Source organism: Melampsora larici-populina (genome assembly GCF_000204055.1).
Source record: "Melampsora larici-populina 98AG31 unplaced genomic scaffold MELLAscaffold_47, whole genome shotgun sequence".
Classification (NCBI taxonomy): domain Eukaryota; kingdom Fungi; phylum Basidiomycota; class Pucciniomycetes; order Pucciniales; family Melampsoraceae; genus Melampsora; species Melampsora laricis-populina.
The window spans coordinates 64927-89312 of NW_006768811.1; the positions used below are offsets into that span (position 1 = coordinate 64927).

Consider the following 24386-nt stretch of genomic DNA (forward strand, 5'->3'; position numbering starts at 1 on the left):
TGCCCGGTCAAAGCCATACTACAACGACTAGAGTCTTATACAAGACCCAAGAGAAGCTCTGTTTGGTTATTACAACAAGAAAGGAAATTGTTTAAACTTAACCAGAAAGTGCCGTTTGTTAATAGATGCCAACAGATATGGAAAGCTCACGGTTTGGAATTCAATTTTGGGCCACTCATTTAGAGTAGGCGGTGCTTCTCTGAGATTGAATTTGGGTGTTTCAAAAGATGACATCAAATGTCTAGGACGCTGGACCTCCAGACTGTTACAAGTTATACTTAAGAGATTACTCCAATGACGATAAAAGGAAAACAGTCTCAATAATAAAAATGCTGAATGAAGAGGCAGATAAGGAACAGATTGATCATAAGTGTGGGTTTAGCTCTGGCTCAGGCTTATTGATAAATCCGAGTTTTGGGTATATCACTAACCCCTCACTTCATGCTCTTCCTGTTTATCCTGTAGTCTCATCTAGGTGTCGGGACTCCCTAACCCCTTGTTGCAAATAATTAGGGATCAATCAGCTGCCCTATGCGGCTTCTTCAATAAAGCCTGTATTTGCACTTCGTGGGGTTTAGGAAGACCCCCCCACCCAAACACTTGTAGAGTATACAAGCGTACACTTAGCAACACTGTAGTAATGAAATAAAGACAGAAACTGGCGTATCAGAGAAGATACTACGTGATTGATTAGAAATCTTAAAGTTCTAATAAATGACGGTCCATATTTAATTACAAGGTAACTAGGGTTAATAGCTCCCTTATTGAGTCTGAAAGAAAGTAAGAGATATGGATGTTTAGTCAAGGGTCATTGCCTGCATGTGTGGGCAATTGAAAACCAGCAGAAAAAATGGGCAGCATACAGCAGACTTTTTGGACTGGGGGGCCCTGGGGCCGGGGCGGATCAAGCTGTGGTTGAGACTAGCCTTTTTTTTTTTTTTTTTTTTTTTTTTTTTAAAGTGCTTTTGGCTTTATTGCATACAACACTATCAACACATGTAATTTTAGGTAACTAGTACACCTTAAAAGAGCGGCCATCTAGTCGATAACAGGAAACTTGGTGACAGAGAGAAAGAAATTTTATACTTTGCGTTCTCGAGATTAGAAAAAGGATTTTATTGCTCTTCTTTTTTTTTTTTTTTTTTAAAAACCATCTTTAGGCATTTAGCCCACCCGCAGGAAAGCGATGGTCCCCTATCAATCTTTTGGAGTGATATTTGGGTCATTAGTCTCAAGAAACTTCTTGCTTATCCTTGTAGGAATACTGTCCAAGTGGGTGTTTAGAGCTAGAAAAGCAGGACCCTTTGAGATGTGTCTCGAACGCCTTTTTCCCAAGGCGGAACTTGGAGGTCGCCGAACCCTGAATGGGATTGAACACAAAACCTAATGTACTACTTGTGTTTTAGAGTCCACTGCGACTTTTGAATATATGTCTTGATAACCTATGTGCCCAGGGCGTTACCTGGAGGTTATCGAACCCTCAGGGGATTGAACATAATTCAGTACATAACAGGTGGTAGTTTTTTATAGTCCGGAGACTGTTGATCTTGATGTTTCGGAGGACTATGAACCCAATCCTTAGAGAGGAGTCGACCGAACCCTGATGGGATTGAACATCGATCTAATGAGCTTTTTTTTTTTTTTTCCTCTTTGAGAGACGGTAAGTTTGATTTCCTTCTCTTGTCACTTCGTAAGCCTGCCTCGTGATCGTCTTCTTCGGGACCTTGTCCTTAAGATATGAGTGGAAATGGATAAAACGGCCTGTTTTGAGAATGAAATTGCCTAGTAATGGGAAAACTTTTGGAGTGTCTAGGAGCTTCTTCGCATTTGACCAATTGACCTTGATTTTCTCTTTTCGTATGGTGTTTCGTAGTGTTTTTCTCGCCCTAGAAAATTGTTTGCAATACAACAAAAAGTGTTCAGTGGTTTCTTTAACAAGACATTTGGGACATAGGGGGGAATCTGACAGGTTTCGTTTAAATAAGTGGTCATTTAGGGGACTGTGTTTGGCCCTCAATTGGAAGATCACAGCTGTACTTCCTTTTTCCAAGCTCATCAGCTCTTTGGAAATTTCCTTTGGGTGAGTTGAGTACGGATTTTTACTAGGTTTGAAAATGATGTTCTTGATGTTGACTTGTTCATGAGTTCTCTTTTTGAAACTTCCCAAACTTGTTGGAATGTCGATTTGGTTGGATGTGTTAGTTGCTGCCTTTTTTGCTAGTTCGTCTGCTTTCTCGTTGAGTTCAATACCTGTGTGTCCTGGTGTCCAATAAAATCTAATATCTGCGTTAGTGGGTAGTTTTCGGAGGTTAGTGCGTATCTTAATTACTAGATGTTGTCCTGAGGATTGTCTTGGGGCATCATGAATCAATCTTAATACTCCCTGGTTATCACTAAAGATCGCTAGATCAGTTAAAGGTGGGTGGTGGCTCCTGAAGAGGGTATTTGCTAGCTCCGTCGCCTCTACGATTCCTAAGAGTTCAGCTTCATAATTCGAGAAGTTGGATTTATAATTAATTGAAATGCTTCTTTGGCTTGTTTTAGTTACCACAGCGACACCTCCTCCTTCCTCACTAACAGAGCCGTCTGTGAAGATAACCAGTGCGTTCTTGTTTTCTTCTTCTTCAACTTGTTTAGGGACAAGTTCCGTAGCTTCATCTTTTGACTTGTCTAAATTGATCAGGTGGCCTAAATTGGTGGTCCATGGAGCCAGAGAATGGGCGAAAATCGTCTCTGCCTTCTCCTCGGTTAGTTTACGGAGGTCTTGAAATTGTAGAGCGTCTTGGATTGGTCCCTTATGGGCTTTAGGTGAGGACTTTAGTTCGTGACGAATGAAAGATAAGGTTGGGTGGTCGTCAGGAGCTGTTAATCTTTTGAGGAGGAAGGAATGATGGCGTCTGGTGGCTACTAGTGTGAAAGGTGTAATGTAAGCATCATGGTTCAGCATTTCGATCGAGGTTCCTTTGAAGGCACCTAAAATGACTCGATGAGCAGAGCTTTGTATCTGTGAAATAATTTTGTTAGCTTTGTTGTAGGTTTTTTGTGTTAGCCATGCTATGCTCCCGTACAATATTCTGGGGAGCAGTATGGCCAGTGTAAGTTTCTTAACTTCACCAGGTGATAGTCCAGAGTAGCACTTATTCAGTCGTTGTAACTGGGAAATAGTGAAATTACCATTTTTCTTAACTTGTTGGAGGTGATGGTTGAAGAAAAGTTTGGTGTCTAGCCATACCCCGAGCCAATTTACTGTTTGTTTTGGCTTAAGTTGAACGTTACCGAAGAGAAATCCTGGGAAGTCTTTAATTCTTTTGTTCGTGAAGTGGATAAGTTGAGCTTTCTTCTTATCAAAGATTGCTCCATGAGTCTTAGCCCAATTTAAGGAGTGTTCGGCTTGTTGATTAAGAAGGTTCATGTTTGTATCGAGTGATTTTGATGCTACTAACACTACCCCAATAATAATATTTACCTTATGGTTTAGAAAAGTATGGGATTACATAACCCAGGTGTTGGGTATGTATTATGTAAGATATGTATAACTGTTTAAACCATTATACATATGTGTTTTGACGTGGCCCGCGGTGAGTCAATCATGAGGATCGTCGTTTGATATGCTGCATGGATGTGCATAGGGTTATCTCATGCAGATGAAGGTATCTTTTCTTCCAACCTTTTCTTTCTTTTTCACGTAGCTAATTCTCATGATACTAAGCAAATTTCTTTGACTTCAAGATCAAGCCCATCTTGTACTTCAAACTTGTCTTTCGAACTCTTTCAGATTCGCACGGTTGTCATGGCATCGCAGGTTATCTCATGAAGTTGATCAAGGTATGTCACTTTCAAACCATCTTGTTTCTTCTTCACATTACAATAGATCAGTTCTGATCAAGGTCCCTTTCAAAAATATTCCTGTAGGTATCTCGGTTATCACTAATTTGTCACGATGTCATGAATAAATGACTCGTTGGATACGGCCGAGGTCATCATAAACTTCGATCATAAGATGAGTAATCCACAAAACCCACACTCTTACCCTCATGACTATAATCCCAGTACTAAGATTCTGAGTATATATTGTAGATCATCCGACCTCTCTTCAATGCAATTCTTGTTCTCTCTCTTCAACCCAGTCTCGATCTTTTCTCTCATCAGCTTCTTGAACCTCGTGATTAACTGTTTTCATCCCCACCAACGACTTATCTTTCGACTTCTGTATTCAACTATTTTCATCTTCGATCAATCAATTATTCATAATCTACTACACTCTGATGCTTTACCCGAGCAGCCGTGGAATGAGCAAGCAGACTATGCTTGATTGGATGCGTATTAATCACCCACAGACACCCGTCAAGTCCGGAATCACCAAAAACGAAGTTTCTAAAATGGTCCGTGAGATGCAACCAGAGTGTAAGTTCTTTCCTTTCGAACCGATATTGATCATTGTCAGAATTCGCTAATCATGTATATGTTGTATATGGATCATAATTCACCCAGATTTTCCCGATCCTAATAGTGAAGCTCCTGCTGTCGATTTAACTCCAGGCACTCAAACACCCGGACTATTCGCACCACTATTCGAGACCTCGACCACACCCATTCATAGCACTTCATCATCTGTATGACATCTTCTCCTGTGCGTCTACATAACCTTACATCTAAGGCTAACTTTTATGTACTGTTCCCAGGCTCAGGAAAATGCCTCGGTGCCGATAACAGCGCATCTTGAGCCTCCTCCAGACTTGGAGTCCAGCACAAATATCAAAGTGAAGAAAAAACGAACAGCATCTGACGAGCTCAATTGTGGGCGATTTTTCAAGCGCTCAGACATAGGTGAGGATTTCCGCTTGGTCATTCTGCTTTTGGCTTGGCCAAACTGGAAATATTTACTGATAAGACTTGTTCATATAGGGGATGCCACCATCTTACCAGACCCATCCCAGTCACGCAAGAAAGACAAAGTGGTCAGTCATCTGATCTTTTTAGAGATCACGCAAGATGTTTCTTGATCAAGATGTGTATATCTCTAGCTTTCAAGACCCTCAAAACCTCAACGTACCCAACTTAAAGGTACAAATCTTAATCGAGTCACATCTGCAACATCGATGTCAAAGTCAATCAATATACCTGTCAAAATTGAGGCTTTGGTCAAAGCCGAAAATCATGTTCCACCTCTCATTGACATGTCAGAGACAAACTGGATGGACAGTCCAAATCCAGGTAAGTTACATACAACAAGCTTAATCACGTTTTCTTGAACTTCAGCTCAATTTTTGATTCAAACAGTCAATGGACATGATATTCCACCTATTGAAATGCCACCCGCGTCGGTTTCAGGTAAAAGTCTCAAGAGCAAGTCTGGTGTTGAAGTCTTCCAGGAAGAAAGACGGCAAGCACAGAAGAGTCAGTAGATCTATTTTCTTTCTGCACATCAATATCTCATTGAATTTCTGCCTTTGGTCAGTTCGAGAGTTAGAGGACGCAGTGGAACAGCTTCGAGTGAGAATGGAGACAAATGAAAAGTCCGATTTGAGCGCTTTAGCAGAAGAGATGCGGCAAGATGAAGCAAGTATGTGTGCTTTCTTTGCGATCAAATGATATGTTTCTGATTGCTCATAGTTTCTTTTGATAAAGTCCGTCTCCTCACAGTGCGGGTTGGAGGACTGGAACATAAAATTGAAGATATCAGACAGCTGAAAGACTCTGTCACAAACTTAAAATCTCAATTGACAGACCTTTGCGCACAGATGAGTACCATAGTTGAAGACATCAAAGTCCCGGAAGAAGTTATTAAAGGTTTAATGAGTCTAGACGAAGATGACGAGAATGGCTCAATTATCAGCTCTGAGTTGTAATTCTGCTAGACAGATGAATTTACAGCTGAATTAACAGGTACAGCTGGTCTGAAACCTTTTAAAAGATGTACTAGTGGCTGAATTTCTGCACCATTACTTGAATTGGATTCTTTTTGTCTTTGATCTTGTCAAGTACCTAGCCGTGATCTGTATTTTATCTTGTACTTTTACCATTTATTTTCTTCTATCTGGTTAATGATTATCGAGTCTGAATCTTGCAACTCAATAATCCCAAATATTGACAAAACGTGCAAGACGGGTTTCATCTAATTAAAGTGTTGGTCTCAGACCCAATCCGTGGAATCCCTCTCTCGACTTATCTAGGAATCCCGAGATAACTCGGGATCTATATGCAATATTCTCTACATTCCTAAGACAATATCACATTTATCTATAATTCAAGGACACGGTATGATTGTAATCATAAGATCCGTGTCTCAATGAGGGCGTGTGGGTCCACTATTCTCCTTGGAATCTCTATCTCGACTTATCTAGATATCCCGAGATAACTCGGGATCTATATTACACAGCGTATATTGTCTACATTCCTAAGACAATATATAACCATAATGAAATTTATCTATAATTCAAGGACACGGCATGGTTGTAATCATATGATCTGTGTCTTAATGAGGGCGTGTGGGTCCTCAATTCATTATGTACACACTTATCATTGAACATATACAAGAGGGAGATTACTATACTTAGAAGCACGGATCAGATCATGGAGTACGTCAAAAGTTAATGAATCCTGTACTGTAGGAATATGATTCATATTATATATAATAGTCTATATATACTGAGACCACAGGTGAATGAGACACCTCACCCGTACCCTGTGGATTTCTGGCTTTTTTGGACTCAAGTCATGTAGAAATGTGAGATCGACATGAATTTTCTTGATGAGAAGAATCTGGGAGGGCAAAGTCTTCGATTCTCTTCTAACATCCGTTCTAATTAGAACAGTAATGTAATCATTATATCATGATGGGTCGAGACAATGAGATTTACAATAATTAATGTTTGTCTCAGTCAAACTTCCATAATACTTCCAAAGAATGGCAAGCGTGATGGTACTATACGTGACGTACGATGTCTTTTTTTCTTGATTGTTTTCAGATAACGAGTGTCTAGAGGCAGCACCTCTCAACTATAAAACCAGTGTTTCTTGTGAAGGTTTCTTAGAATTCCCTCCAACTTCTCTACAACTACACTCAATACAAAATTATCTTATTGATATCTTTACTTGTTAGAACTCTCCCAAACATCATGTCTTTTCCTGACTTATCTGCTGGTAATTTTCCGCAAATGTATCCTTTCGACGTTCAAGGCGATGCAGCAACCCCAGAAAACCAGATTGCCGCGCTTCCTCCACCAACTCATATATACAATATACCTAGTCATCTTCGAGAACTTGTTACTCTTGATATATCTGTTATCCAACATCGAAACAGCACTACAAACAATCTTCGTGAATTGTTGAAGTGTTTTCATCATGATACGATCCCTAGAATTCGCCTTCAAACCAAGCTTCAACTTGTCGACTCATTCCTCTACTATGTGGTTCCTATCCTTCGTTCACCACACGTTTTTGATAAAGACCGCGGAATCATCTACTCCTTTGATGTTCCTTACCAAATCGAGTTGCAGCAAGAGCCAGAGCCTGAGGCCAACAATGCTGGTAACGGTGGATTGAATCAGGGTGAAGCCCATGCTGCGGCTTAGAACCGAGGTTAGTGTTTCTTATTTCATCTCTCATTGGACCCAAAATATAGCCAGTCATTGTGTTCTGACCAGACTGTGATGGACTTGTAAATGATAGGGTGGACAGCCTTGCTTTTGAGTAAGGTGTTGGGATTGCGTCGAATCAGTATGGCGGGTGAGTGTCAGGCAGTGTTGCTAGATGATCAGAGGTAATAAACTGACACTGCTTTATAATACCACACTTCAATGATACATGTACAAATAAAATGAAAGCAGGTATTCGAACCCCTTGATCAATGCTATCATACGCAAGCACACTCACCGGTTTAGCATTGAGAACATACGTCTTGTCTTCTGATCAACTTCCTCCACTCAAAAAATCTCTGCCACCCTGAAATCGAAATCACAACTGTATGACTTTCCTATCATGACTTCCAAAGTTACCAATTTTGTGCTCAAGTATATTATAATTATAACTTTGTGTGTTTGAATGGTGTTATCAGTTGCTCACTTCTCTAATGTTGGTTTTGTTATCTTGTATCGAGAGATCTGTCTGAAAGGCACGAGCAAGTGATCTTGTAGGAGACCCCTTTGTTTAATCTATATCCGTGAATATCAGTGATGTCAGCATGTTGCGTTGCCGGTGACCAGTCTGATATTAGAAATCCTTTGATAATTTATCACAATCTTCCCTTTTGCGCAGCCATGAAACAACCATCTGACTTAAATTGCCAAGGTCTATGATCACCAGTACTTTCATCGATCTTTTGTCCAATATTTTTATCCATTTGACTTCATCAAAACTTATGTACAGGCGGGTCCTGTGGCATTGCTTTATTCTGAACATGTTTGAATTCCATCTGAGATCTACAACCTCGAAAATCGTTTGTTACATTATATAAAATCGCATGCTCGTTCCAATCAAATTTTTATCTTTATTTTTTTTCAATAACCACTAAATCTCTTCTAACCGTTTCCGATCACTCATATATAACTTTCCCAGCGGGTCTGGTGTTATCCCTTGCACTCAACTGTATAACGTCTTTAATCAACTAGAGGTACATCTTTTCCGGAAAGGTTCATCTTTTCAAGCGAGGAGATCTTCTTTGGAGTCAGTATCTCTATCGTTGCGAAATGGGAAAAAGAAAAGTTGTAGAATCGGAGTCCGATGATCCCAAAGGTCAGTTGTCTAAATTTTCAATTCAACTCTCATGGAACTGATGTTCTCGCCGTTTTTTTCGATAGACGGGCAGGTCCCTTTGAGTCAGGCTACTGTAAGTCTGGGTAAGGTTGGTGTACCGATTGGGCGTAAAACAACTCGGAACGGGCTTTTGCAGCTTCTTGACAAGCACGTGCAGCGAAAGAGGTTCCAAGCAGATGTCAATCAAGAGCGAATCAAACCCGCCAGTGAAATCACTCGAGGACGACAAACCGAACCACCATTACCTTTGACTGCACCTCTTGTCCTACCTGCCGGTCCACCTGCGGATGAAGTGCAAGCACCTACGGTCAACTTCTCTCAATTTAACGATACCCAGCTAGCACACTTACTTTGTGATGTTGGAGTCGCAACAGCTGCGCTGAATAGAGACGCACTGATAAGTCAGTGCCAGGCTTACAACGACCTGAGTGAGTATCATTTCAATCGTACAATCACTTCTTCTTAAATCAGAACATCGACCAATTGCTGATGTGATTACAAACAGTTATTGTTCCAGCAGAATTCTTGCGTGAAGTCCCTATTACGGAGTCGTCAACTCTTTTCAATCGTTCTTCAACATTCACTGTCGAAATCCCTTTCAGTGGATCCCAGCTTCCTCGATCCACAACCAATACACACACAGAACTACAGTCAACTCCATCCACAACCAATGCACACACAGAATTACGGTCAACTCTTCCGAGTCAATCAGAGACTTCGATCAAATCTTCGGGGCCCATCAAAGATTCTTCCTTGAGTGATTCAATCAACGAGGAGACCCAGGTGGTACAGACCGACTCTGAAGTGCCACGTATCATGCGTTCGATTCCGAAGGAGAAGCCTAGCAAAAAGAAGAAAGATCCGCTTGTCTCGACTTCATCAGAGCCGACTTCAAAAGTTTTGTCATCCTCTGACATCCCAACCAAACCGACCAGTCTAAAAGCCGACAGCGCCTCTTTGGAACCGATCCCTCGCATGTCCAGCCGTAGGTCGTCTCGCACTTCAACTACAAAACCAAATGTAGGTCCGGATTCATCGCCAGCTTTAGTTCAACACCCATCATCAAGATCATCCATCAAAGAGTCCAAAGGAAGAAAACCATCTCTCGCAGAGATAAGCGGCTCACGTGGTGCTTCAAAGACTCGACAAGAATTGTCAGTAACTCCGTCTTTGAATCGGACAGCCTCACAGAAGGGCAAAGGTAGAGAAGTTACATCTCACATGGACTCGGAGACTCGTCCCACAGGTAAGTTTTGTTTTCTGAACATTCCCTCAAGTTGATATGAATTCTGAAGCCTATCAATTACACAATTTTGTAAGTCAGACATGCCGAGTGGTGATAGTGTTGCGCGTACTGGCGCTTCCACTCGAGCTTCCACATCTAAGGACACTCAATCCACCAAAAATCCTCTCTCGGCGACTCCTTCTCAAAATCTCAGCGATTCTAGTTCAACTTCAAAGCCCTCTGCTCTCTTCTTCCCGAGCTTAGAGCACGGCCGTTTGTCTTACCCCCGCCCAAATCCAACTATTCGAAAAGTGTCTTCAAATTCAGTAAACCAGAAATCGAACAAACGCAAGTCCGATGACGACAAGGAAAGCGAGTGGGAGTTCAATAGTATATCTGATGATCAATCAGATATATCTTTTAATCAGGACTCAAATCTGCATCACCGGCAGAAAGTTGGTAAACGCCTTAATTCTGCTCCGTCGACAAAATCTCCTGCACCCTCAGAAAGGCCTGAACGATCCTCAACACATGCAAAGCCGGGTCCTACAACATCGGGTAACCCCACTCATAGTATTTTTGATGAAGGCATTCAAGCTGAAGAATGGACATTAGATGATTTGAAACGTAAGGTTGCCGAAGATTCAGTCCTCATTCAGCGCCTTCAGCGTGAAACAAATGAACTGAATGAAAAGGTGGATTCTTTGACCAATGATTTGAGATATCTGTCAAAGACGGTAAGCAGCCTCAAAATGGATCAAAGTGATAGTCCAAAAAAGACATGTGGTGGTCGTACAGCTGTAAGTTCACTTCACCATCTCTCTCACTCTACTTGTTTCAGAATAAAGGTCCAACTCCCACTTTAATATCCCATGAAGTCGCATATGCGCTTTCATATTGATACACTTTTAGGACTGGGCCCTCATGAAACTCTACTTCCACCACCAGCAAGCGAAGAGGAGAAGTCTAATTGGATGCTCGAAACCGATCCAGCTGGCTTGGACGACGATTCGAGTTCTCCCCTACAACCTTCCGGGCGCAAACCTGCAGATCCATGTTACCCGTACCCTGATGGTCCTGGTCATATCAACTCAACTCCATCTCAATTGACTGTCATGTGGCGCATGATGAAGTCTGTGGGGGTGTTGTCTTTTCGACCTAACTTTTCAGAGTCCTCCAATTCCGAGGATAATCGGTGGCTTTGGAACCTGGCTTTGCAGATTTTTGTAAAGCTGGTGGAGTGCGGCGAATATAATGGAGTGTCGCTGGCCCCTGAAAATTCTGCACAGATCAAGAGATGTATGTCAACTTACGTGACTTCTCTATCGAAAAGGTCAGAATACGTTGTTGAAAGTTAGCGCGCAAAGGCCAAGAATCCAAACTTACCTGTTCAAATTGATAGGTATAGACAGCAAAACTGGGATGAAGAACGAAAAAAAAAAGTTGTGGACGAAACACGACGAAAGGCTAGAATGAGGCATGTAAGTCAACTTTCAAGCCATAGATCTGTTCTCAAAAGGCTGCTGACACCATCTTTTCACTGATCAATAGCTCAAAAGCTTACGGGATGAGATTGTGCTGTCAAAAGAGTCACTCTTTTGTCTTTCTAACATTCTCGAAGTAGCCTGTAGTGACGATGAAACCAACAACGAGACTGAATCTCCGAACAAGCTGCGTCCAGCAATTCCATGCCGTGTTAGGAAGCTTCAATGGCGCAGCTCAGCATTAGAGCAAGTCTTTATGTCTTTAGATGCTTACAAAGCAATGTTAACTTCGAGTATTCCAAAAAATACACACGGCCGACCGCCTCGACCAAGATTACGCACAGAAAATGCTCCAGATAGTCCGCTCAAACCGCCAGCTGGACTACCTATCGACTGCTACTCATCAGAGTGGCTCGCCACGCTCTCACCTTTTGAGCGCAGTACATTGGAGATCGATCAATCTCCTATAATACCACGCATTTCAGATGCTATCAATGCTCTTTCATGATGTAAGTCACATCATATTTCATTTACAGTCGCCATCATCAAGTAATTCTACCAATTTGTAAATGATCTGACGCATACAATCATCTTTCCAATGATACTAGTGCAACTGTCGGCACTCGTAATTGCTTATGGATTTCACCAGGTCTGTACATCATCCATGCGCAGTGGGCAACCACCTCATCCTCCCTTATAATCATGTCTTCTGTGGTTCCCCAAGCACGGATATTGAAATGTACGTCATCAGCTTGTAATCTAGCGAAAGGATTGTATGACCCCGGTGGTAAATGGGGAAAACGTTGAATGTGTAACCATGTATCGAGTATATTTTCTGAAGATGTTGGTGTCCGGTGATGAGTAAATATTGAAAATATTCCACCAAACTCAGTGGCTTCATGATCACCTGAAAAAGATTTGAAGAGAACAAAACTGTTCTTAGGGCTTTCTGTAAAGCTTGAGTATTTTACATCTCCATGCACAAGGTGTTTCAAAAAATGTGCGTGAGCTGCGACTGGTGCATAACCTTTAGACTCATGTTTTGATAGCAAACACCAGTCTTCTGGAAGTATCCATGTACATTTCTTGTTTTTTTCTTCATTCAAACGCTTCACAAGAAGGTTCAGTACATCTTTGTTGAGTGCTTGCCGAGACGAATTTGACAAAGGCTTGGACTTTGGATTTGGAGAATCGTAAAGTGCTTCTAGCCTAGTCTTATATGGGGCCAGAGCGTCTGGTAGCTTATTATCATTCATCAGGGTAGATATATTGCCTGCTCGACAGTAATTTTGAAGGAAAGTCATCTCCAGCTCGCCTGGTGATTTTGTTTTTCAAGAGACTTGTCAGCTGAGTAGAAATATATATCTTTGAAAGCATAAAATTAGACTCACCGACATGATTATTATGACAAGCCTTGAGTATGCTACCCATAAGCCTCTCAAAGGGGAAAGACCACCACGCCCGTACCGGTCCAAACCGCTCAAGACAGTCGGCCAAGTGTATTGCCATATGGTGGTTTGGTGCAAGATGGCAGTGCGTGAAAAGAGCTAACGAACCCTTGAGATAATTTTGGATATGTGATCGATATCTGTCAATTTGAGCTATGCAGATAGATCGTTTGAGATCCAGATTAACAAGTGATACAAGATCACAAAAGTTTTTGAGCAAGGATAGTTTGCTCTGATCTTTCACAGCCCATAACGGTATAAGTATCAAAGGTAGCTGAGTTGAGAATAAATTTCTCCATTCGTCAGCTTTAAGTTTACCAAACGAGGCTTTCCCTAGGACAGGTATGGCTCGTCTGATCCAAGACGGTATTTGTATTCGGGGTAGAAGAGTGTTAATCATTTTAAGCATAGAAGCGTCGAAAATGATCTCTTCTGTTGGTGGAGCTTCCCACACTCCCTTCCATCCAACATCAGCCAGGGGTTCAAAATCTTCATCACTGGTTGAAGTGTTATCACTAAACTCGATTTCCTCTTCGTCTTGAACTTCTTCATCGGCAGTCTCAGTTTCCTTCGCGTAATTTTTTGGTGGAAGGGGGTCGGAGTGTTCAGCTAGAAGCTGTAAGAGCTCCGAAGTGGGAACCGGCAGGTGAGTCTCTTCTTCATTTTGAACATCACTCATAGACCAGAATCTTCGAAGATGCCACGATAGGAGACCCAATAGAAGGTTGTGCATTGAATCCACAACGTGAAAGTCTATGATGTTCCAGTAGTCAAGCTCTAAAAGCACTGAATAACGTACACCATGCGTCTTAAAAATCTCCTGACGCTCCTCCACACTGTCTGCATCACAAGCTTCATATGCCCACTTCTTGTGCTCCTCTTTATCACGGAGACGCCATGTACTGGGATCAAGGTTGTCGATCTCCTTTTTGATCAGATGGCATCCTGAACAGAAGTTCGATGCAGTAGCACTTGGGAAGCCAAGTGAACGTCTTATGGCCGGGATGTCAGCTACAAACGGTAGTAGCGCAGCCTTCACAAGGCGTCCATGTGGGAAGGAATAGGTTTGAGAAAGTAGAACTCCAGGGCTCCATATCCTCTGAAGCTGTGTCACGATTGGACGTAAGATCCAGTTCGTCTGCTCAAGTGATGGCTCTCGAGAACCTGGTGCAATCCCGACTAAAAAGACGTTCTCCGGTCTATGTCGAATCTTGACCGGGAGAGTCAGACACACCATAACGATGAAAGTGATGGACACGTGGTGTCCACTGGTTTTATTTCCAAACGGGTTGATTGCATCCACAAACATCGCAAACACCAGCTACCGCTGGTAGCTGTGAATTGCTTGCCGTCAGCTCCTTTGAATTCTTTCCAGACTCTTGACTGGTGAATATCCGATATGGACTCGTCTTTATCGTATGGTTTTCTAGATTCGAGAAGTGATTCTTCAAGCCATTCTTCGATATTTGGACGTGAGAATAAACGTGCAATCCAATCAGAAAGATCTTGTACGGCATATTTTCTTATTGCAACTTTCTTTCCCCTCGCAAACTTCAAGAGGGGGGCAAGACAGGTTGCTTCAGAAAGGTCAGGTTCAAACTTGTCTACATTATCACTGGTTTTGATATCGGGATTGGGCGAATCGGGAGGGCCGCCAGGAATACTTGCGACTCGATGAGTACAGATTTCTGGTGCTTCATCAAGTGGATACATGGCGAAACACTTTGTACAGCAATTCATCAACATACAACGTGGATCAATGTTCAGCCACCCAATTGCAGTGGCCAATGTCTTTGGAATCCGGCTAAAAAGCTTGAGTTCTGAGCGAGAGAGCTCTCCAGTAGAGTTGTTTGGAAGGAGGCCTGTACTCATTGAAAGTTCGATAGTGATGCGATGTACATCCATAAGCCAAGAGGCTGTTCGACCAGACAGGTTATCGAATATGCTCATGATCGAAGTTGACAACGCCACGTGAAGCAGAAGAGGGTTGATTTCCTTCAAGCTGAACTTAAAAAAATGATCTACGGAGAAAGAGTATATACCATGGCTTAGAAACGTATGTCAAGTAGCAAAGCAATCTGCCCATCACGTACCACAATCGTAAGGCGGAATCATGGAACCCGTTGTATTGTTTTGATGCGCATCTACCTCTTCAATGTCTTTTGGGGTGAGATTTGCTGAAGCCATACGTTCAGTGGTACTAGACGCGGAGCGCGAAGAGCCCTGAGAGGCTCTTGCAAGCCTTGTAAGTAACTCTGGAGCATCAGTGGCAGAAGGTTGCTCGCGCAGATGATTGTTTGGAAGATTAAGTCTTTCAAAAGGCGCCACCAGATCGTCAGCATCTTCTTGACGGGCGCTCGGAGACGAAGCAGGGGCTGAATTTGCCCCGAGTGCTTGCTTACGCCGATCAGCAAGGGCGTGAGCGTCGCGAGTAGAGGGTAACACCTCAACCCCATTTTGAGGCTGACCGTAAGCATCAATATACTGGCCGCGGTAACATTCTCGGGCTTTACAGCGACAGACTACTCGGTGGGCATCTTTTGCCTTCCTGGATGAAGCAGACATTTTATAGTTTTCGTGAATTGAAAAAGACAGATGAAAGAGATAGAACGAAAGGATTTTTTTGCGGTTTTGTGGTTTATGAAAGATCTTAAAGAAAAAGAAACAAGTTGAAAGGCCGCACACAAATATTCAAGAAGAGAGACGGGAGGGGAGACATTTTAGTATCTTACAACACCATGAAACAAGTACCGATCTAAAACTATGAAGTTATCTTAAAGCAAAGCCATTGATCCTGCTAAAGATCTGATGCAGATCCTGCTGCATCTGAGCCCACTAGCTAGCCACACTTCACAGGAAAGACAATTTCTGGAACTACATCGGAATACAAATTGGTTGAATCGAAGATAAAAAAAGCAAGTTGGACAGTAATGCGATTGATTGCATCCATCTGTAATATTGACCGATCGGTGATCTGCTTTTGTCTAGATTAGCCAAAGATAAATAGATTGTTTCAGCACTTGAATCCAGCTAAGAAACATGTACAAAAGTTGAAAACATACCTAACTCATGATACTCACAATGCTGTAAACTAGGATATGATTGAGTAATGAAACCCGGCGACCAAGGCTCCAGGCTCCAATTTTGCTGCCAGGATGAATTGTAGATAACAATCCACAAGAACCTGATGAGTCATGGGGATGGAATGTACAAATACTTGAGGTGCGTAGCATTGTAAGGCAAGTCGAAGCTCTTCTGAGTCCTCGCCACTGACCGCATTCGCTTTCAAAACTGAAGGTTTTCGAATGGTCTCAGTTTGACCAGGGATCACCAGGTCCTTATCAACGTGCTGTTTGTAAAGTAAAAGCAATCCACCGCGCCTAGCACTAGTAGGTATGGGAACGTTGGGAGCTTTGCGTTTGATGGCGTCCAACAGCATCTTTCGGGTGGTTTTCCGGCCCAAAGGATTGAAATCGAGGTCTTTGTCACCTTCATCCGTTTCCATGGCGGGAGGAGGGCAGGGAATCATGAACTCGGAAAGTAGTGGGCGTAAGCTCTTTTTGAAGGCAGCATTAAGATCAGCTTTGAGATGTGATATACGAGATGTCGTCTTGGGGTCAAAGTGAACTAAAATTCGATAAAATTGAGCTTTCAAGATCTTCTTGTATTTCGCTTCATAATCTTCTTCGAGGAAGACATGTAGATCTTCGGGGAGTGTTTGAATCAAAGACCATATGTGGGTGCTGGAATGTGATGACATAGTCGCACGTAAGGGAGGTACCGTATTTGATGGTGGTTCAGAAGGGAAGGGGGCAGATGATCCGGAGGAAGGTTGTGCCCCTGGTTTTTCAGTCTGATCGCTAACATTTGTTGGGCTGAGAGGTGAGTTTCCGTCCTGACCACTGTTTTTACGATTCTTGCTGCGAGTCATGTTCAACGATTGAGTAAAGTGACGAGTTGGAAGAAGCTGATCAAAAGCTGTATAATGTATAAATCGAACAAACAAATATCAATAACGAACTATATCAAGAGAGAGATTGATTCAAACTACGGTCAAGCCTGAATCTTACGCCGGTAATTAGCAAACGGGGTAGAGGAGAGAAATTGACAAGGAGATGAAGGAAAGGTTGGAGCAAGAGGACGAAAATCAAACGCAGTGGACTAATTTATATATGGAGACAAGATGTGCTGATCGATCGGATGAAATATTGATTTCGTGGTATCACTCTGAAGGGCTGGTTGCATGCAATGTCATGATAATGAAAATTCGTCGAGGTATTTTCGAGCTACTATACAAGTGATATTTTTGAAAGGGATGATTCTGATCAGATACGTGAAAGACAAACAAAAGGGCAAAACCAACATACCTCAATCTCCATGAGACAACCCCATAACTACGCAAGATATTGACCAAACAACGCATTGCAAGTCAAGCTGATAATTCTGATTGATATCGTTGCGGCCCCCGTCCAAAGTTGTATCTCGATGATTCGTACGTAGAATAAGGAATAAACTCGAAATTGTATCTTGTGATTGAGATGTTGTCAGTCAACTCCTTGATCAAGCTTGAAAGGGTAAATTGAGGGAACGAGGAAAGAAGAGAAAATCAAGATTCAATATATGTACATCACGTAGGTAAATATTGATCTGTGAATACACCGACGACACTTTTCTTTGTGTCTTCAAGGTAACTCACAGGGTTACTGTCAAAGTGTCTCGCTGAAAAAAAGTATTTCCTTTCACAATCTCAGACCGTACAACAGTTTTCAGATTCTGATAAGTTGACTTTACTAAATTGGGAGGGCCTTTGGGATGGATTATCGGCAGTCTTTTAAAAAGACTATTACATTTATTTTCCTTACATGTCACATACCCAACACCCAGGTTACATATCTCCCCACTTTTCTAAACCTCATGGTAAATATTATTATTGGGGTAGTGTAAGTGAACCACATCATCGATAAAACCGATAGATATGCTTCTTGCTGTCGGTGAAAGAGGTGTTGGGTTGAGGAGTGAGGAGTTGTAGATGATGTATAGTATGACCGATAATGGAGAGCCCTGAGGAAGACCATTGTCGATCTTGAAGTTCTCGGATTGAAAGTCTTGTAAACGAAGGAATGTTGATCTCTCTGAGAGGAAATCTTGAACTAGTTGGATGAGGTAGGCAGGGTATTCTTGACTTTGGAGAATGTGAATTAACCGTTCGCGGTGGACCGACGGATAGGCTGATTTTACGTCTAGAAAGATTGCCGAAACAACTTCGTTGTTTCTCCATTTCTCTCTAATCCATGACGTGAGAATTAGTAGAGCATCATCTGTAGAGCGTTGTCTTCTGCCTCCCATGTGGCCTGACGCCAACTTCTTTCTCGATTCCGCCCAGTGAGTTAGTTGATTTGTGATGATTTTTTCCAGGATCTTCCCCATACAGCTAAGAAGAGCAATTGGCCTATATGAGTTGAGTTCCGAGTCTGAATCCTTACCACTTTTTCTGATGATGATTGTTACTGCAGATCTCCAGGGGATTGGAAAATAGCCTAATTTAAAGCAGGCGTTAAAGATATGTTGTAAGAGCTGTTCGATGGCTGGGAAAGCCATTTTGATCATTTCGTTAGAGATCTGATCACCTCCATTGGCTCGGCGGTTTGGGTGGGAGTCTATTATTCTAGTTAGTTCGTCCTTTGTGATTTCGGGCGAGAACATTGGTCTATGGTTGGTTTGTGAGGAGTTGACTTGGTCGATGTCTGAGAGGTCCGCTTTGACGTGAGCTACCAAAGTACCGTAGTAGAGTAGTTGAGCTTGTTTGTCTCTGGTCGTGGCTATTGATCCATCCGATTTCTTGAGGGGAGCAATCTCACCGGTGGCCTTAGGCTTTACAAATTTAAAGGCTTTGAAGGTATCGTTGCCTGAACACGTGGCTAGGTAGGTCTTCCAATGGTTCACCTTGCACTTGATGACTTGTTCTTTGAAGTACTTATGCCACTCATCGTAGTTTTTCTTCGCTTCAGGTAGGTTTGATCTTAGCCACCAGCGTCTAGCTCTGTTTCTATTTTTGAGGATCGGGGTCAGGACGTCTACATCCCACCAGCTTTTGTACTTTTTGATATCCGTTTTAACTTTTCTACCTTGTTCTTGGGCTGCTTCAGTGATGACTGTTGATAGAGTTGTTATTGCGGTGTCTATGGACTGTGGATTGTCAAAAGCTGGGGGGAGATCTGAGATTTTGTTTGTTATTGAGCTGTGAAAAAGGGAAACATCTATGTCAGTAAGTTTGAAAGAGGAATGGGTCACAATCGGGGGAATCATTGTGAGATTTATAAAAGTTTCTAAGGGGAAATGGTCTGAGGCGAGCTTGTTGGTTAGTACTTTACAGCTCAGCACCCACGCCGATAGATTCCAGCTGGTCCATATTAGGTCAATTGTTGTCGGTTGGGTACCCGTTGAGAACCGCGTTGGGATACCCTTCGGTGAGATTAGTTTGAAGCCTTTAGAGCTGAAGAGATGTAGCATTTTTCTTGCTTGGTTGTCTATGGTCGTATAATTAGGTGGATTCCATAGGGAGTGGTGTAGGTTTGAGTCGGTTGTGATTGCTGTAGGGACTTGCCGCGAGTGATGTTTCCTCATCCAAGCTTCAAGGGTCAGGAGGCCATGTAAAGAACCAGGAGGGTTGTACCAGGAGATTATTCTGATCTTCTGTTGAACCGGGGTGGGGCTATTGATTTCGATCCCTAGTATGATATCCGTTGAACTGGGTAGTACTGTTATTTGAGATGTTGGTATTAGCTTGGTGACGTAGATGCAGACTCTTGGTCTATCTGACCAGTCTTTGGGAAAATAGTCGTATGATGAAATACAGTGCCACGCTTCGTGTTGTGGAAAAGTTAGTGAATGAGAGTTGAACCAGGGTTCTTGAAGGGATAAAATTGAGTAGTGAGTGTATGTGAGAGCTTCGTGGGTGTGATGAATTGAATTGTGGCAGTTGAAATGTAAGATCGATAGGTGGTTTAGGGAAAGGGGGAAATCTGAAGATGTACTGGACTGATCCGAGGGATCGTTTTCTGAGTCTGGGTATTGTGGGGATGGTGGTCTGTTGGGTGGTGTAATAGGGCTTTTATAACTCATCATCAATTAATATGGGTGATGAAATTTTAAACTGTGTGTTACGGAGCAGACAAGTTAAACTTTTAGGGGAGTGGTTGTATTTTTCTGTGAATCGGTCGAGCTTACAATTAGTTTTGAGGCTGTTGAAGTTATAGCATCTTGCGCATACTTGATCTGAGTCATTGTTTGCGCATTCTCGAGTGCTGTGAGGGTCGCCACATTTGGCGCATTGAGGTTGATTCTTACATGACGCGTGTGTGTGATATAAGTCGAGACAATTGAAGCACATAGTCGGGCCTTGTTCATAGTGTTTGCTTTTAATCCAGTGACAGTCTGCGTATAGGCCGCCTTTTTCGATTTTTTGAGCTAGTTCTTTATCTAAGAGGTTGAGAACTATTGTACCGTGTTTCTTGTTAGTATCAATTGGGTCTTTGATCCATCTGACTGAGTGGATGCTTTCAACTGGGATGTCGTTTTCTAGGCTGAGTTTGTTCGGGAAATCTTTGTCGTTTATGTCAATTTCAGCTGGGACAAAGTCGAATAGAATGGGGTATCTAGCTTGGCTGGTTTCGAAGTCTTTGTGAGCAAGTTTTGTCCATATGTGTTTGTTTTCTAAGAGCCAATTTTTCATGAGCCAGTTGTCCATATTCATGCGAACATCACCAGATTTGAGGAGTGAAGCACCTCGGATTCTAACTGGTGTGTCATTTACTTTTGCATCGATTGAGGCGAGGGCTGAGTTGATGTTGTGGACTATTTTGGAGAACTTCATGCCTTTGAAGGGTTCGAGACCAGGTGGTTTGTGGATAATCAGTGTAGCGGGTTTGAATTTGTTTATCTCAGTGTTTTTTGGCGGAGGCTTTGGTGGTCCTGACTGAGTTTGTTTTGGGTACGGGTTTGTCCAAGCTGGTTGTTTTTGAGTTGCCGTTTGGGGTTGGGGAATTTGACGTTCCTTAGAATGATTCGTAGGTCGGTCTTCCTTCAGAATTCGGATCTCTTCGCGTAGCTCTTTGATCGTATTGTTAAGTTCTTTAATCGTCGTTTCGAAGCCATTCATCATTCAGATCATGATCTGGATTAAGCTGTTGTTCGAGTGCGATTCATCCGTTGGCATTGATCTGAGTTCGTTCATCATGGAGTCTTGTTCATTTGATCGTGTTGTGTACGGATTTTTGGTGGGTGGGCCTGGATCCTCTCCACCAGTATCTGGTGGACGCTTTTGAGGCATGATGGTGGGTTTTTGGGGTTTTGTTGCGATGATTTATTGATTAAGGAAGCTGTGATGTTTTGAGTGCCTAAAAACCATCGAGACTAGCCTTGAACAACTGTAGTGACCAGTTTTTTTCCTCGGTACCGACGTGGCCGCGCAGAGAGGGCTTGTGTTAAGCTAGCCCGGTGTCGCTCAAGTAACTGAGTGCCCGCGCGCTCCGTCAAGGCACACTTACTGCCAAACATACCCCTGTCTCAACCGAAGACAAAGCAAAGAAATCGCGGTCGACCAGTTTCCAACATCGATTGTACCTTTTGAGCTTTACCCCTCGCGCCATGTCCATCGTCAACATCAGTCAGTGACGCTTTTATATTGGACGGCCACTACTTCGGTCATGTGCTCACAAGTGTATTCTTTCAATTCTGTCAGCCAGTGTCTCCGTCCTTCAAAATCCTGCAAAGTTTACAGACCCTTATCGATTCAAAATCACATTTGAATGCATCGCGCCACTCGAGGATGGTATATCATTCATTCCTGCAGCGCTGGTTGCCGAACGCAGAATTTTGACTAGCAGCCCTTTACGTTTTTTTGGGGATGTAGATATTGAATGGAAGCTGATTTACGTGGGCTCAGCAGAAAGTACCGATAAGGATCAAGAGCTCGACACCTGCATGGTCGGTCCAGTTCCAGTAGGCGTCAACAGTTTTGCATTTGAGGTACGTCACATGCCTTTGGCACTTGTCCGATGTCATTCCGTAGAAGGGCCAAAAAGCCAACGAGGTGCGTTTTTTAGGCAGCAGCTCCAGATCCTTCCCGTATCCCTTCCCAGGAGCTCGTCGGCGTCACTGTAATCCTCCTCACGGCCTCTTACAAAAACAAGGAATTTGTTCGCGTCGGCTATTATGTCAATACCGAGTATGATGACCCTCAACTGCGCGCACTCTACTCCGACTCGGAAGTGATTAACGAGGAAATGATCAAATCGCGTCCAAACCCACCTGTCATCAGTAAACTGATGCGTAATGTCCTTGCTGAAAAACCCCGAGTCACCCGCTTCAAGATCACCTGGTGCGTTCGTCATTCTCTTCAACCTGTATATCTTGCCGCACGGTACCCAGCTCACCATCATCTGGGAGTGGTCGAATAGGGACGCGCCTGTTTTGCCTGCCTCGACTCCCATCCTTCAAGCTGGGGTCGACACGGCTGAGGCACCTCTGGACATGACATCACAATTATCTGGATCGGAGTACCTAGCAGCTGCTAACCCTTTCTCACCTATCCCGGTAGAGCATCAAGCTCCAGCCGTGGCTGTGCCTCTTAATAATGGCTTACCACAACAGCACATCGTTCCCGAAAGCCTGTCAATTCCTGCGGACACCCCAGCAAGTTGATACTTGTTCACCCATTCTGACAGGCGACCTTGCATAGTCTGGCTATACTGTACTTGACCTGATCTAGGATCCCAGGAACATGAGATGCTAATCTTCACGATCTAGGAAGGCAGCTATTTTTTCCCCTTTATCTTGTGTTTCGTTCATTTTGATACTGGGTTCACATGAAGTCCTATTTCTTGATTGGAGTACGTTGCTATGGATTCATCTGGGTTGTGCTGCATTGTTTGTTTGCGTATGGAAATTGCTGCGTCCATTTACTACAAGAGTATGGTCAAGTTATGGGGTACTTACAGCGACTTGTATCTTTGAGCTCTATTTCAAACCTAAAAAATTGACGTTGTGTAATTCTCATGAGGTTTTAGAATAAGAGTCCGTTCAGTTGCCTCCGACCTCGCAGGTTGGCCCAGCCAAAATCTCAGGCGTACACTTCGAGGCAGTTTGAAGCGTACGCATGAAGTTCTGCTGTTTGGTACAGAAGCCGCGGGCAACCTTTGAGGTGTCTACCTCCAGGTCGGCCAGCCAAATTTGTTGGCCAGCCAGGTTTGACGTTTTGGTCAAATCTCGCAGGTTGACCTGGCTAGTCCCATAGACTTGAAACCAGGAGCGCGACATCAGATTTTGCAAAGGGAGAAAACCCATAAGTTTTGAGGTCAAGTACACTTCAAGTCGAGTGTACCGAATGCACCAAACCCTGGTACACGCCTCGTGGCAGACATGGTCTACCTGCGGATCCGCAGGCAGACACCTCACAAGTCTACGCCAGTAAGGTCAAAGGCAGCCAAACGGACTCTAAACCTTCCCTCTACAATATATGTGTTCTACCACTACACAACTCTAAGACATCCTGCATACAGTAGATTTCAAAAGTCTTGAAATCCACTTGTTTTCAAACTTGAGAGATGGTCCGTGCGCCAGGCAGTATAGTTGAGATTAATTGTGACATCTGTCAAACTTACATGTCAGATCTAATATTTATACATATATATTCCTGAGGTGTAGTCGTACTGATAGCAAAAAATATGGAACAACAAGAAAGCGCTGTGACGCAGCGGCATGAGTGTTTGTTCTCATTGCAATCATGCTCGCCACCAGGCAAACTACCCAAGTTTGAGTCTGCTTTTGTCTCTAAATGTTAATTTTTGTTTTACATGTCCTTTTTTTGCTTGTTGTGGTGGAACAAAATGATGAGAATAAGATGCAGGCGTTGATTGTCTTTGTCCATGATTAGGTGCTATTGGTTATTAATGACTTGACAAAAAAAATCAGTGGTAACAAAAGGAAAGAGCAAGTCAAACACCGACTTCGCTCAATCCAGCGCGGAATGGATATACTGCAGCTTGTCACCATTTGGACACCAATAGTTGATGGAGACAAAGAAACCATAGATTTGATGATTGATTTTTTAAGCTCTGCTTCCGCATATTGTTGGATGTGGCGTGTAAGTTTGACAGACGTCACAACTAATCTCAACTTTATTGCCGGACGCACAGACCACCAGTCAATTTTGAAAACAAGTGGATTTCAAGACTTTTGAAATCTACTGTACATACAATGTGTGCGAGGTCTCAAGGTAATGTCACCCCAGCCAGGTACTGTCTCTTGCAGAAATGATGAAAAAATCCAAAAAAAAATTTGGCCTTGAGGACCGTGCGCGTGGCGGACAGGGGCAGATACTGGCAAATACCAAAAGCCATGAGATCCCCAAACTTCTCATGAGATCTCATGAGATCTCTTGCCCACAGGACAACTGAGGAAGACCATCCACCACCT

The 24386-nt window shown here is 42.9% G+C and overlaps 5 protein-coding genes across 5 annotated transcripts; 3 read left to right on the forward strand and 2 right to left on the reverse strand.

The window, feature by feature from the left end:
* Window positions 1–4265: 4265 nt before the first annotated feature.
* On the forward strand, window positions 4266–5849 carry MELLADRAFT_91904 (uncharacterized protein; the record flags this gene model as incomplete). Its single annotated transcript, XM_007414921.1, has 8 exons — window positions 4266–4404; window positions 4492–4613; window positions 4683–4827; window positions 4906–4958; window positions 5025–5214; window positions 5281–5397; window positions 5459–5563; window positions 5629–5849. The coding sequence occupies 8 exons, from the start codon at window positions 4266–4268 to the stop codon at window positions 5847–5849; spliced, it is 1092 nt and encodes a 363-aa protein (XP_007414983.1).
* Window positions 5850–7118: 1269 nt separating this feature from the next.
* On the forward strand, window positions 7119–7574 carry MELLADRAFT_66841 (uncharacterized protein; the record flags this gene model as incomplete). The annotated part of the gene is made up of 1 exon (XM_007414922.1): window positions 7119–7574. One exon carries the CDS (start codon window positions 7119–7121, stop codon window positions 7572–7574), a length of 456 nt encoding a protein of 151 aa, XP_007414984.1.
* Window positions 7575–14932: 7358 nt separating this feature from the next.
* MELLADRAFT_110741 (uncharacterized protein) lies at window positions 14933–15476 on the reverse strand (the record flags this gene model as incomplete). Its single annotated transcript, XM_007415034.1, has 2 exons — window positions 14933–14958; window positions 15005–15476. The coding sequence occupies 2 exons, from the start codon at window positions 15474–15476 to the stop codon at window positions 14933–14935; spliced, it is 498 nt and encodes a 165-aa protein (XP_007415096.1).
* Window positions 15477–16002: 526 nt separating this feature from the next.
* Window positions 16003–16842, reverse strand: MELLADRAFT_66844 (uncharacterized protein; the record flags this gene model as incomplete). Its single annotated transcript, XM_007415033.1, has 1 exon — window positions 16003–16842. The coding sequence occupies one exon, from the start codon at window positions 16840–16842 to the stop codon at window positions 16003–16005; it is 840 nt and encodes a 279-aa protein (XP_007415095.1).
* A 4622-nt stretch (window positions 16843–21464) lies between these two features.
* MELLADRAFT_50007 (uncharacterized protein) lies at window positions 21465–22975 on the forward strand (the record flags this gene model as incomplete). The annotated part of the gene is made up of 5 exons (XM_007414923.1): window positions 21465–21576; window positions 21652–21741; window positions 21823–21938; window positions 22016–22290; window positions 22370–22975. The coding sequence occupies 5 exons, from the start codon at window positions 21558–21560 to the stop codon at window positions 22611–22613; spliced, it is 744 nt and encodes a 247-aa protein (XP_007414985.1).
* Between the last annotated feature and the right edge of the window lie 1411 nt (window positions 22976–24386).